General features: G+C 38.4%; 1 protein-coding gene across 1 annotated transcript; it reads right to left on the reverse strand.

Moving 5' to 3' along the window:
- Nucleotides 1–53: 53 nt before the first annotated feature.
- On the reverse strand, nt 54–15331 carry myo1eb (myosin IEb). Its single transcript, XM_057341148.1, has 27 exons — nt 14913–15331; nt 13418–13555; nt 12893–12982; nt 12077–12171; nt 11891–11978; nt 11423–11512; nt 10399–10530; nt 8989–9123; nt 8761–8893; nt 7965–8161; nt 7785–7865; nt 7599–7685; nt 7438–7524; nt 7180–7347; nt 5947–6032; nt 5533–5614; nt 5159–5364; nt 4902–5046; nt 4587–4701; nt 3781–3950; nt 3494–3639; nt 3133–3279; nt 2852–3009; nt 1389–1463; nt 1106–1301; nt 809–984; nt 54–713 (listed from the first exon to the last, which is right to left on the reverse strand). The coding sequence occupies exons 1-27, from the start codon at nt 14913–14915 to the stop codon at nt 637–639; spliced, it is 3303 nt and encodes a 1100-aa protein (XP_057197131.1). The 5' UTR covers nt 14916–15331; the 3' UTR covers nt 54–636.
- Between the last annotated feature and the right edge of the window lie 55 nt (nt 15332–15386).

Genomic DNA, 15386 nt, shown 5'->3' on the forward strand with positions numbered 1-15386 from the left:
CGCACAATTGGACAACATCGCATCTGAGGCGAGTACATTTTTTGGGGATGGTAAATTTGCATTTTTAATATTTAAATAGAATATATCTATCTTTGATACACCAGACATTTCTCTGAACAGTGACATAAATCATACCATGTTTTGGCCGTATAACGAAACATTTCATCTAGAAGCAAACGGTTCCTTTTTATTTTTGTTCACCTGGATTTTGAAGACACTTTTCTGATTTTATACATAACAACAATATAAGTAAAAAAAGGATCTTTAAAAATACAACTTTTGTAAAATTACACAGGAACAGTACATTAAAATATTGATACATCTATTCAATTCTCAGAAAGACATTTAAAAATATCTAGTGTTTTACATGGGGAGTCAAAATGACAGATATTCTTCTACATTCCGCTACTATTGCATTATATAAAAACTGAATCACATAAAAGTTCATCTAAGTTATGTAGGTGGTCCAAAGTGAATTATTTAAACACATTTGTGTTAAGGTGGGCCATCCTTGTTAACATCCTTTGGGTTTGGGTAGAATACACAGCTCCCAGCCACAATATCAAGTCTGTTGCATTGTTCTTCTTACAACAACTTGCCTTTGAACCACTGAATGTTTTACAGCACAATGTCAATTTAGAGCTTTTCAACATAGTTGCCAGGAAACATGCCTTCCTTTCCTCTCAGACGGCCAAACCACCAACCTGAGGGGTCTGGAGAGAAAACACACAAGTATAATATAGTACAGATCATGTTGTATCATTTTGTTTAAACAAATAATAATAAAATATGTTATAAGGTATATTACCTTCAGTTACTATTTCTATAACATCATCTGCTTGAAAGCTGAGCTCATCAGTGTCCTGAGCGTCATACGTGTAGAGCGCTTTGCATTGTGGGGTGCGGGGCTTCGGTTTGGGGGCGGGTTTAGGCCGTCCTGACCCTGGGAGAGGTTTATACTCTTTTGAACGTCTGCGATGCATTCTGTTGAGAGAATAGAAATCAAAAAGCCAAAATGAGTTTAAGACATTTCCTAAAAGCTTTTACAAACTGACAGCTCTGTTTTTAAGTGCTTTCTGATGATGTTCGATCCACTTCATCTCACCCTGCCACTCCTTGGTCAGGAACTTTCATGAAGCCCATGTCAGCGTAGATCTGGCTGTCATGGTGACTGCGACGTGATCCTCCTTGTTGGGGTAAGGTGGGCTGTTCCATAGTGGACTGCTGACGCAGCAGAGAGTTCCTCACAAAGGGTTGATGACCTTGAGTTCCTCTTCCTCGACCATCAGTCTTGGCAGGTTCTTAAATGACAGAGCATTTAAACTTCTTAGGGCAACATTCAAAGACTCAGTAGCAGGTAAAGTGTGATATGCGGCACATAAACTTACCACGAGAATACTGGCCTGCATTGGGATTCCGGTTTCCGACGTACCTGCTCTTTCGGTTGTCACGGCGAGTGGGTCCTGTAGAGACAAGAAATATTAGGAACGAGTCAGGATGGTGTCAGGATCGTAGTTTTATCTAGGTTTTTTTTACTTTTTGTTTTAACGAATATATTTGAACTTTTAATGTATAATAAATTATTTTTATTAAGGCTGTCAAAGATTTCGCATGAATCATATTATCGCATTATGTATTTATTTTTTTAATGAATAAATAATTCTATCCATCATATGTATATTTTTAAATATCTTTTATTTTTCTTTCATTTTTTATCCCTTTTATTTTGTATTAACATTTTTGGACAATGAATCACACTCAAAATGTGAGGCAGAGCGAGTTTTTGACCACTGTGGCTCTTAAGTCAAAACTGTTTGATAAAGGAAAAAAAATAATCTTGTCCTTATTAAAAGTCAAGGTCATTATTTGTACAGAAAGTTAGCCATGAGCAAATGGTCTGTTGTGCAGTCACCTACAGCATTAATTGTAATTTAGAAGTTTGGCAAATACTTCCATTACTTCCAATACTTCATTTAGCAGATGTTTTATCCAACACGACATACAGCTGAGAAATACATAAAGCGATTCATCTTAAAAAAGCAATAATCACGATGAGAAGTGTCAGAGAGTAATACAAAATTTCAGTCACAATGTTCAGATAATATAAACCAGTAAACAGAGAATTATTTACAATATTATCATACGTGTAGAATTAGCACAATATTGAAAATCATGGTTTAATATAAGGTTATTGTCAATACCGCTTACTAAACTTTATTTTTCTATAGCGCCTATAAAGTGCACCTCGAAGCGCTTTACAAGTAAAATTCAGAACAAAACAATCCACAATTATAAAATTAAACAATAAACATGATAAACCGTACAAATATAAAATACAAAAATAGAGTAAAAGCTACCATAAAAAAAAGAGTTTTAAGACGAGATTTAAAAGTGCTATGCGATTTAGATTGCCTTATCTCATTCAGTAAAGCATTAAGTCATTTTGGAGCTAATGAAGAGAAAGCCCTATCACCCGTCGATCTCAACCGGGTTGATGGAATAGTTAAAAGACCCGTTTCGGATGAGCGAAGGTCACGCACTGGAGCTCAGATACATATTGAGGTGCCTACCCATGCAAAGTCTTATAAATAAGCATCAAAATTAAAATCATTCAAATCAACCCTAAACCTAACAGGGAGCCAATGCAAAGACTCCAAAATATTTATTTTTGTTACCCAAGAAAATATGAATGTCTGCTAAAGCCAGATTGTCTGCAAATGTTTTTGGAAAAACTGTGCACTGTATGGTTTGTATCATTGTAAACTCTCCACTGATCAATAGTCAAAACTCAAAAACAATCTCAATCAATGAAGTTATTGTACGTTTATGTACAACTTTACCACATACTCACTTGTGTTTTTAGGAAGACCTGGTCCAACACTGACAGTCAGGACTTTACTGCTGGGTTTCAGAACTGCCTCATCCCCCTGCCCAGCCTGAAACTGGATCTGCCGAGAACCAGCGGATGAGAACGGACCCCAGCCTCCTTTCTTCACCTTAAATTCAAGTCTGTAAGAAAGCAATATTCAAGTCTCATGTCTTTCAAAAACAAATACAGAACAAAAGTGTGACAGAATCCCATGTGAATGTTCATCGTGAAACAGCTATTATAAATGCTACAGTGGTGCTTACAGGTTGTTGAACTTAAGTGGAAGCTTCTTCCGGGTTTTCTCCTCGTAGCGTTTGTACAACAGACTGAGGAATTCTGTCTTGAAGACGGACTGCAGCACGCTGTCATATTGCTCCTCATGCACTATAAAGAAGTCATCTTGTAGTGTGCTGAGAGAACAAAAGCACAATATACAAATAATTATGAATATAACAGAAACAAAACATGTCAACATCCGCAACCATCCACGTGCAATTTCAGTTGTGGAAAATGATAAAAAAACAACGTAATTTTGAAACATCAGTTATTCCATCATAGTGTCCAGAGAACTTTAAAGTCCAAAGGTTATCAAGCATTTACATTTTACAATATCTGACAGAGCACCTTAGAGAAACAGACTGGATCTTCTCCAACTCGATCTTTCTCTTCATCACCTCCCGAATCTGCCCTTTCTCAGGACCCTGCTTCACCTTCTCCCGTCCAATCAGATAGAGGAACTTGGGGGTGAGAATGAGGTCACGCTTGACAGTCTGTGGGTGTAGTAGAAGCATGTGAGAACAGTCACGTGCAGAAAAATATCCGTTGTCAAATTACTTTAGCACACTGGCACAAAACAACCGTTTTTATGACGTCTATTTTAGATCTCTGGTTTGGTAGGAGATGAGTCGTACCTTATATCTGCGGTCGTATTTGACCACCACGTCAGCGAAGTCGATTCTCTCCCTGCGACCCACAAACTGACGGATTTCAGGGCGGTTGTCTGTGCCGATGTAGTCGCCTACAAAATTACGGTTCAGGCTGTTCTTCCTTCTCTCCTTCTTATTCAACAGGAGGTCAGATGCTAAAATGATACAAGTCAATGTGATTTCAAACTTCTGTGTTCTCAAACTCAATTCTTAAAGTGATAGTTCGCCCCAAAATGAAAATTCTGTCATCATTTACTCACCCTCTTGTCATTTCAAACCTGTACGTCTTTCTTTCTTCCGCAGAACACAAAAGAAGATATTTTGAAGAATGTTGTTCACTGGACCCCATTCACTTGCATTGGTTTTGTGTCCGTACAATGGAAGTGAGTGGGGGCCAGCGCTGTTCGGTTACCAACTTTCTTCAAAATATCTTCTGAGGAAGAAAGAAAGTCATACAGGTTTAAAATGACAAGAGGGCGTTTAAGTAAACGTTTTTGGGTCAACTTTAATTGTGAGGTTATTTATAAATAAATAATATTATGCTTTTGGATATTTTAATTGATAGATACAATAGAAGGCACTGGGAGTTTTTCAATTCAAGTCTCTCCATGAAAATGGGTCACTGTGTCAATTGCATATGTGCTCATTACTAGTCCGTGGCTTGACACAAATCCAAAACCTAACATTACAAAAAATTTTCTATTCTAAGGCCAAGATTGGATGTATTTATTATAGTCGTATAAAAAAAGGCTTATTCTTCATGTGGATGGGGAAGTTAAGTGAGTCCTTACCCTCCTCTCGCATGCGGACGTACTTGCGCACAGCGATGTGTTTGCGCCACGCTTGCTGGATTACCCGAGCATGTCCGTTGTATTTTCTTTCCCGCATCTCTTCCAGCAGAAATAACTAAAAAGGACAAAAAATTGACATGTAAAACTCATTTCCACAGAATGTCAATAACGTTCAAATATAGCAGTGTGTCATAGTAGTCCGATAATGGGCTGGGCACCCAAAAAAATGCAAATGAACCCCCCCATAATACATAAGAAAACAACTTTGAGAGGTGCTCTTTAAAAAAAATATCCAAGTTACAAAAAACTGCATACTGATTCTGGAGCCTTGATGAAGATTTTAGTCTTGCCCAGCTGGTATTGATCCGAGTCCATATTGACAGATCTTAAAAGATGCAGGACACCCTGTTTCTCATCCCCATGCCACTGGGGCCACGTTTCTCTGGTCAAGATGGCATACCTAAACAGATATTATGCTCTTTTATTATTATTTGTAATGAAAGTTTGTAAAGTACAAGTGTACACAGCATTTGACAGAATCAAAGCGTTAATAAATCAGCCAAAAGACTGACCTTTGCAGGAATTTCCTGAAGATACGGCGGAACGCGTAGCCCGCCCTGCGCACGCGGATGTTCTCCCGCAATCCCAGATACTCCACCTGATGTTTGACCCGGTTTTCCTCCCAATCACGAGGCTTCTTGGTTTCATTGGGCTTAATGCATCGAATATAGTGAGGGGTGCATTTCATCAACGTCTGAACCAGATTATTTGCCTGTTTCTGTAAATGAAGACATAATACCACCTTCGTAAACAAAACTACACATCAGAAACATATGTAAAATACAGTTAATACAACTCTTAGTATTATATTAACCCGGCTTAAAGTTTAGGCACAGAATGTTTATTGTTAGTTACTCGTTTTAGTTTTGTGAATCAGATGTTTGACCTTAATCTTTGAACCAGAAGTGGTGGGACGGCCTCTTTTCTCAGCCTCGAGGTTCTCTGGGAACAAATCTCTGATGAAGGCGCTGTAGAGATGCAAGCAAACCGTGCCAAGCATTTCACACATCTTTAAAATCTTATGACAGTTTATTCTTTGCTAGCACATCACAGACACTGTTCCAATACAGCTCTCTAACTATAAAGTCACACACACCTCTGAATATTTCTTCTGCAGTGAAAACAAAAGACAACTTTACATCTACCAGAGATAAGTGCCATCGAATCGATTTTATGATTTATTTATGTTATTATTTATTATTTCATTAGGAAATTACAGTCAGACGGCAGAAGCGCTGTTACTGTGGGTCCAGCTGACAGGGCCTAAATGAGTAAAACAAATAACCAGATAAGCACTTACAACTCACTGCTCTGCATGAGCTCGATGATGTCATTGAACAGCACATCCCTGTTTCTCTCGCAGAAGCCGTTCACATCATAGGACACCTGGAAAAACAGAGCTCTTATTACTTATATTAAATCAATCCATATCTGCTTGACTCTGCTTGCTGGAAGCACTTAAAAGCACTACAACACTAAAAGCATCTATATATTCGGTTGCAGGAATTCCTGTGTATTCTTTTACGTGCAAACAAATAATGCACATTGTTAAAATATCAGGAAGAAAGGTCACATTTCAAAAATGGATTGAACGGTCTCATGCTTGCACAAACATGTTTTGTAGAAATCCGAAATAAGATTTGAAAGTTAAATAAATGAATTAGTAAACAACGCATGTTGATTTTATGATTGGCTGATAGGAATGTTACAGGAGAGGACAGTGATCAATTACCCGTAAAGGGGTCATATATAAGGGGCTTTTCTGTGTCTTTGGTGTGTTATAAGTTGCCCATGCATGTATTAGACACATAAAATTGCAAACATTAAAGTGTGGGAACAAAAGATGGATTCTATCTAAAAGCGAATGCTCACCCAGACCTGCCTGAAACGCCTTGTGTAGCCACACCCCCACAAATCTACGTCAGTTGGTGGTCTGATTTGACTAAGACCGCCCAAATGTATACGCAAGTAAGGTGGGCGTACCTGTCAGTACAATTGAAGAGGAACGTGATGTGCCAAATATGGTAAGAGGCGTTACATTTCCCTCACACGCTTGCAGTATTCGACCAATCACTACGCACTGGTTAACTGGCCAATCATAGCACACCTCGCTTTTCAGAGCCATGAGCTTTGTTTCAGAGAGGCGGGGCAAAGAGGAGATACAAACATGCACGGTGTGTGGAAAATACAACGTTTTTGAACCTTAAATCGTGTATACACATTGCATCACATCTAAAACAAACCATAATATTCGTTTTAGCCGTGTCATATGACCCTTTTAAGAATACAAGCGTATGAGATGCACAGTGGCTACATCCACAATAGGGGGCAGTGTTGCACCCACACTATACTGCCAGTTTCAAAAAGGGGTAAAAGTTTGGCTGTAACTGTTAGCATAAATGAGTTCTTCATCCCTTACATATCCCTGCTGTCCTTCTGAAACCTTGTGTCCTCATATTTCAGGATTTTCACGAAAAGCAGTGAATTTGGATATCATAGGTTTCGAAAGGATGTGACGATATATGTCTCTTACTTTGCCTGCATAGTGGTGTACTATGAAACCCTTGTTCCAGCTGTTAAAGTGCTCATGAGCGCCAATTTGTGACTGTAGTTTCTGCAGAAGAGTCTGATCTGCACCCTCCCCTTTAGCATGCATGGTGGCACACACATCATCCAGGATGCTCATGATACCAGGAGGATTCTGGGTAATTAAAAATAACCCAGAAATGGTTTTAGTTGAAGAGTTGTAATGAAAATGAAACTTGAACGTACGAGGAAAGTTTAAACTCACCACTTTGGACTCAATTAAATCACATACAACTTTGTTGTTGAAGTACTCAATGGGGGTCCATTTGATTCCTTCTTGTACATACTCTTCCTTCAAAAGAGACGGGGAAAACATCAGCAAACGCTTTCATCCATGCATGTGCAGGTTTAAAAAGCCCTACTCACCTGCTCTGCTTTTAACGTGAGCTCGATAAAAATCTGCTGCAGTTTTTCATTTACAAAGTTAATGCAAAATTGCTCGAATCCATTTTTCTGAAAACAGATAAAAGCACGAGGTCCAATACGTGGATGTAATGCGATGCTTTCAGAGAAACTTTGAACATTCATTTAGAAAGGAAACTAAAAATCCACCTGAAAGATTTCAAAGCCGTAGATGTCTAAAACGCCAATGTTCAACTCTTCACGGTCTTTCTGCATCGCCTTGTTTATGACCTACAAACAATTTGAAATGACCTTTTCAGACATATACCACAAAAACACAATTTACATGTAAATAATAGGTTGTAGGTTGAATCTAGCAGAATGGCTCACATCAACAAGATAGTCGAAGAGTCTAGAATAGAGCGCTTTGGACAGGGCATCCCGGGTGAAGGAGGCCTGCTCCGTGTTCAAAGTGACGGAAATAGTCTCCGTCTTGCCACCCCACTTGCTGTCCATGATGCGACTGGTCAGTTTACTCTTCAGACCGTCCTGATTAATTCCCAACAAGTATGAGGGGAATGCCAGGACTTCACCGGAGTGAAAGAGGAAAATCAGCAAGCACAACATCAGAAAATCATAGTTTCACTGGAAGACTGCAATTCATTATTTGGATGAGCTTTTAGTTACTATATACATCCCCCATTACCTGTCATGGTAAGGGAAAATAAATACCACGGGAGTCAATGGGGGATGAGATGTGTTTGGTTATTAACCATCTTCCAAATATCGTCCTTTTTGTTTAACATAAAGAAATTTGTACAGGTTTGGCACAATCTGAGGGTGAGTAAATGATGACAGAATTTTTATTTTTGGGTGAACTATTTCTTTAAGCGTGCCAAAAAGCTAATCTATTACCATCAGGCCATCAAATATAACTTCTCAGTACAATACACTGGTTTCGATGTTTTTTTAATTTTCATGCGAAACACTCACTGCTATGCTGTCTATAGCTAAAAATATAAATACATTTACTGGTTGACCTCACTAACCATTTTCCGTACTAGCATGTAAACTCCAGACATTCAAACTTATTGACTTCTTTGAAATTGTTTGTGTTCTATTATTCTTCACCTGTAAGCTGTAATCATTTACAATAAGTGTCTTATGCTAAATAAATCAAACTCACAATCTTCACTCTCCACCACAGCATAGTTGCCCTCCTCCCTAAAAGCAATGTTCCCAAGATGGAGGATTCCTGCCACAATCTGCAACACGGTGTCCTGTTCATCCATAGAAAGACCGACCACTGACATGGCAGCCTAAAACACAACATTCCTGATGGTGTAAACAGGGTAAACTCAAAACCAAGCGATATTTACTTAACCAGGCATTAGGAACGATGCCTCAAACTCACCATGGTGTCTGCAAACTCCTTCTTGTCGCTGACATCCTCCACAGTGTAGGTGCCGGACTGGTTTAAGTAGTAGTAATAATCAGGGGTGGTGACGCCTAAATTCTCTCTCTGCTCTTTGCTGGCTCCTTGCAAGAGCTAACATAGAAACATCAGAGAAAAAGCACTAACATCAATATCAAGACACTGGTTTCATGTATCTTTCAAATAACTATAAATCAGTGACTGATCTTTCAAATACACCCAACATGCGAAATTTGCATTCAGCAATGAATACGTTTATTCTGTGAAAATAAGTTTACAATAACAAAAGAGTTACTGATATAAAAACAAAATCGTCAACTTGTCAATATGGAGACCCGCATGAAGTGACCCACTTTTATGTTAAATATGATATGACTATATGAAGAGTTTGGTTCCAAAACGCTATAAATCCATTTGTTTTCTTTACAAAGAAAGTGGCGAGATGAAAACCACTATTTTCTGTTTCAAAGTTTCACATAGCATCTTTAGGTTCTAGTAACATCAAAAATTCAAATCCAGATTTTGATTTTAAAAGATTTATTATAAAAGCTGATCATTTTTTCCTCAAAATGAAATAAATCCATGACAATAAAAAAATGCAATAAATCCATTGCATCAATATAAAAGTTATTTTTCATATTAAAACTGTTGAAAATACACAACAAAGTGAGCTGATCCACATATGACAGCCTCTGAACTCAATACAATATAATCTTACACACAGGCACTGGACTAAAAACACATTCAATCAGTCATCGCTCCTAAAATGAATTCAACGGGGCATCTTTTAATGCTATAAATTACTGCCTCATCTTCTTAACCTCCTCACGTAAATGATTAGATTTCTTCCCCACCGCAGAAACCAGCACAGGTTCATCAATGCCGTCAAAATTATTCATTTTTTTGTTTGTTTGTTGAACACAAAGTCGATCAGGGAAACTAGGAGCCGACCGTATTCAGAGCGCCGCCATTACTGTTTACAGTGCGTGGAATGGTGGAGAAGTGAGACTGGCGTGTATTGCAGTTTGAAAAAAAGGGAGAAAACATGACAGAATAACACGGTGGATATCGCATTTTGCGTAAAATTAAAAAGTGACTTTTCAATACCGACCTGACACAATACTGATTTTGGTGGAAACTCTTTTTTTTTAATGGCGTTTTTCGCGTTTTGGAACCAAACTCTTCATATACCTTACAAGATTTGAAGCATTTTTCAATAGTACTACTTTTAAGTTTCTTTACAGGTTAAAATCGAAAAACAAAAACAACGAGTGCCCCTTTAACAAGATGATATCACATTGGCCAAACATGACAGCACCATGACGCATATGGTGCTGTCATGCCCTGACGACCTTTACCTGGATGTACTTCCATTGGTTCAATCTTTACCTGGTAATAAATATGGAAACTTCTTTCGCCTTGGTTCTGAGACACCACTCTAGACTTTTCCAGAAGGAAGTTAGAGATCTTTCCACCGTCAGGTTCTCCTCCGCGGCTGAACTGAATTTCAAAGTACTTTCCCTGCAATATAAAACAGGCTTCATGGCAGACATACAGTGAACAATCTCAAAAACACATCTTTCTCTGACATACCCCAGCTTACAGAAGTACACTTTCACAACATCACAATCTACAGTCACACAAATTACACTCATACTTGAATCTTGCAGCATCAACAAGTTGTGACATGCGAGCCAGCAAGCTCCAAATTACATTCCTAAAACTGGATGATACCAATTCTAGGGACTAAAGGCAAAGAGGCAGAAGTACTCCCGAAATGATTTACATTTCATACAAAAATATTTAAATAATATAATAATTAACAATAATGTTAAAGCTGCAGCTTTTTGGTTAAAAATAAACTAAAGTTATGAAGTTATTGATAAAGAACATAAAAGATCAGTGTTCAAAACAGTCTTCTTGCATCGGAAAGCTTATAATAACGCCTTATAATTTGAGCTGTTGGATCAGATTTCGTAGGAAACGTCAAATTGACGTCATCTGACATCAACCCATAAAAGTAAGTAAGTAAAGTAACCTTCAATTTGATGTTTCAAACAGAGATGACAATATAGAGGAACAAAGTTACTGATTGCAGCGTTATTTAAAATTTTCTTTGAAATCATACCCATCAGCACAATTTATAAATCATTATTTTAAGCTTGCTGTTGTGGAATGAGGTAAGGTAAGCAAAACTGATGTTTGTGTACCTGCTCAATAAATGAGCTTTTGTTTGTTTTTAACAACAACAAAAAATTACAAATTGCAGCTTTGAGTTAACCGAAGCGAAACAATGTTGCATTTCCAGATCCATAACTGTGTCGTTACCTTTATCACCTCATTTAGCACATTCACGTCATCAAGTTATCATTAGTCCGCACTCATAAAACAAACTCTTACAAAACAAACTTACAAAGCGACTGGAATTGTTGTTGCGGACAGTTTTAGCATTCCCAAAAGCCTCCAGGAGCGGGTTAGACTGGAGAATAATGTCTTTCACATGCTAAAACAGGAAACAAACAGGAAGATAAAGGATCTTTTTATTCAAACACACTACATTTTAACGAAAACTACAGCTCTTTTGTTTGAAGTACAAAAAGCACACGGAATTAGGCTTTTTTATAGTTTCTGAAAATTCAAGCTCATGTAAAATCTGCTAATGAACTGTTCAATGTCCCAAACTGAAGTAACAAAAGTATGACTGTATTTTGACCATCACACACATCAAATAACCATTCAAGGGTGTAACATTTCACATATGCACAGGATCAGAGCGATTTTAACAAAAGAAACAGCCACACCCAGTTCATTCAGATTCCTACCAGACGGCAATTAGGTTCTCCTCAAATAAAGAGCACGTGGGACGCTAATGTCGACTCACCTGAACTTTAGGCCCACCTCCTGAGACTTTAGAAATGTAGCCCATGATGTACTTGGCTCCCACGGTCTTTCCCGCTCCACTTTCTCCGCTGTATTTGAAACACATTCATATCACATGATTCAAACCTTTGATGCTCAATAAACAGATTCAGTAAGAGTGAAAGAGTCCAGATGTGTGATTCTTGACCTAATAATGACACAATGATTCTCTGAATCAATCATCATGTTGCGGTACATGTTGTCGGCCAGAGCGTAGATGTGGGGGGGATTCTCATACTGGGCCTGGGAACAACAGAACAGAAACATGTTGTCATGGCGATGGTAATATCGCTGCTGTGAAACCGCATACCTCATATATTTTGGGACATAAATCATCAATATTAGTCACCTTTTATGTTTGTGGGTTTTGCAAATATCGAACAAAAAATTATAAAAACGTGCTCGTCAACTTTGACAACACAGTATTTATTCATTAAAAAAAAACATCGGCCCGGTTGCACAGACGGGGCAGCTTAATCCAGGACTAACCCTTAGTTAAATTAGGATGTTTAAATTGCTTTTATAAAAATGCCTTAAAAGGACACATTACTGGTGTGCATCTTGAGACAAAACAATGGCACGGACGTATTTTAAGATATTTTATGGCAAGTTATTTTCAGTTAAGACTGGGACAAGCCTCAAGCCTCGTCTGTAAAACCGGGCAATACTGTGTTTTTCCCATTTCCTGAAAAACAAATATGGACATACAAGGTTTCGGAAAGAAGAGGGACGATATACTGTAGGTTCGTTTCTAAAAAATGAAACATCAGATTTGATCTGTATGCTTTCTTAGCAACAAAGCAAGACAGGACATGCAGCGCTGTTACTATGGCTTGCACAGCTCTGTCAAGCCTGAATGACTTATCCTGGAGAACGATTCATCATCTGAAGATCTTATTGTATTGAATATGTTATATATTATATACATATCGTGTACAGTTCAAGCTTGTGTTATTATACTTACAGCTCCCTGGTAGAGTTCAATCTCACGATCTGTGAAATACGGCAGCTGTTTAAAAGGGTTGACTGATATCAGCACAGGACCAATGTATGTCTGAAGACTCGTGGTTAAGGACTAAAGGTTTATCCACAGCATTTTTTCCCCGTCATCTTTTGATTCTGTACCCTTGGATAAGTCCTGAAAGAATCTGCACATTTAAAAACAGTAAATGTGTTAAAGGTCCAGTGTATGAAATTTAGCGGCATCTAGTGGTGAGGTGTCGAATTGCAACCCTCCCTGTCGAAGCACTTCGGTGGCTGACACAGAACTAAGGCCCGATTCACATTTCGTGTCTTTTTAAAAACATAACGCTTCATTATGTAAGCTCTTTACATACCTCTAAGACATACATATGTATATTAACATGCATTTTTGTCAAAAGATCCTCCAAGAAATTACACATTGAACCTTTGAATAAAACTGAGGTGGCAGATTACAGCATTAGTGATGGGTTTTCGAATATGCAGTACAATACCAACAAAAGGATACAAATATAAAATCATCCATGTATCTTTTCTTCAGGTTATCCGTGATGGCATCTTCACTGATCTTGGAGAGGAGGACCATGTCGTCCACTCCGCTCACTTTCACATTCTGAGTCTGCCAGTGATACTTTTCTTTGCTCCCCTGTAAGTAGAGACGCATCTATATTTGGGACATCTCGCATTAAGAAAACTCAAACACATTCAACTACTTTACAGGGAATGCAAAACACATATGCGACAGACGTTTCAGATCCAGTTAATAAGTGCAAGAAAATACTTATTAACTACCAGTTACCAACAACTTTAAAGTGGCACAAGATATAGGAAGCCATTCAATGTTTTCCGTTATGGGAACATTCACAACGCATATTAAATGCAAATGAGAGCTGGTGTAGTGCAACTCAAGCTTGATATCATTGTGTCAACCTTTGTAACGATGAGTCTAATAACAAAAAGTATTTTGTCCTGAATCAGCTTGTGTGAAGACAATACAGGCCCTATGGCAATAAAAGCACTTCTCCTTCGCCGCTTTGAAACGTGTTATTATGACAGGAATATTCAGTCCAGGTATCCAACAAAACAGTGAAACGTGATCCACAACACAGTCTCAGCCCGAGCATGTAATATTTCTTATTGCTCAAGTCATTTAAGTACAATGATACTGAATGCCACTTTCCGTCTGTCTTGATCTTACATTTCTGTCTCCTCCACCAGGAAAAATGCAGGTTGCTGGTTCATAGCTTGAGAGGTTTGACAGACTTCCCAGTTGTTACATTGTATCGACCGAAATATAACTAATGTTTCCACTAAAATTGCTGGGGTGAAACAAATGAGACAACTGTGATAGTACATCTGAGGTCAGTTTGTCGATGAGATCTCATACGAAACCAAATGAGACAGATTTGTGACACTTCTGGGATGTCTAAGAAAAATAACCGAGTTTTTCTTTGTGATGGGCTGCTTGTACATTCACTGACTATAGCAATAAATATAAACATGTATTTCATCACATCTCAACTTAACATAGGCTATATAACATACTTTTTATGTCGTGAGCACAAGACACTGAGGAGATCTGGGTATGTCCGTTTCAGTGCTTTTCCTTTATTCTATTGTCCCAAAATATCGGTTTAACGATGTCTAGGGATTGTTGAAATATATTTTACCAGCGAATTTGCTTTGAGTGTTTAAGTGTTTTAAAGAGAAGCCTGCATTGCATTAGGCCACGACGACACCGCTCAACTGTTGGACAGGTAAACCCAAAGCTCACGTGGAGCACGTCCGAATGGAAGGAGGAAGTATTTTATTTTATTTTATTTTGTCGGGGGATCACTTTGTTTCAAGCAGCAACTTCAATGCAAATCTGATGTTGCGTTCGTGTCTTTCAAACAAATCACACCTCGCGGATTTATTCAATCTTGACATCTGCGCAGCTGTTTATTTGCATAACCACGTTTAAAATGTTTTAATACATGATCTGTGGTTTTAGATGCACTTACCATAATGAATTGAAGGTACTTCCTGTTACACCCTCAGTTAAGTTGTAGCCCTGCGTGGACTCTTCGAGGAACTCTTGCAAGTTTCAGGCGAAACTCCGGGATAAGCGTATTACAAGTCATCCGTTTGATATTCCGTTTATAATTTCCGACACGGCTTCTTAAATATATCCACGACTGTAAAACCAGCATACGTGTTGTGTTTCGAGGATCGGCGGCGCTCGCGAGGAAGAACAAACGATTGGTTTGACGGGTGTTGTCCATGCAGCGGCAAGTGTAGGCAGGTATTGGAGACGTTTTTTACCTTTCTGTTACCCAAACACATAACGGCGCCACCCCACGAGCCTGAATATATTTACCTGCGTGACAGGTAATTACCTCACGCGAGTCGCGACAAACACATGGAAGTGAGCTATCCTTCTCAAAAAACACCATCGTGTGCAAAATCGGTTTCCGTCAAAATAAAGGATTTATATA

Source organism: Triplophysa rosa, linkage group LG8, assembly GCF_024868665.1.
Source record: "Triplophysa rosa linkage group LG8, Trosa_1v2, whole genome shotgun sequence".
NCBI lineage: Eukaryota > Metazoa > Chordata > Actinopteri > Cypriniformes > Nemacheilidae > Triplophysa > Triplophysa rosa.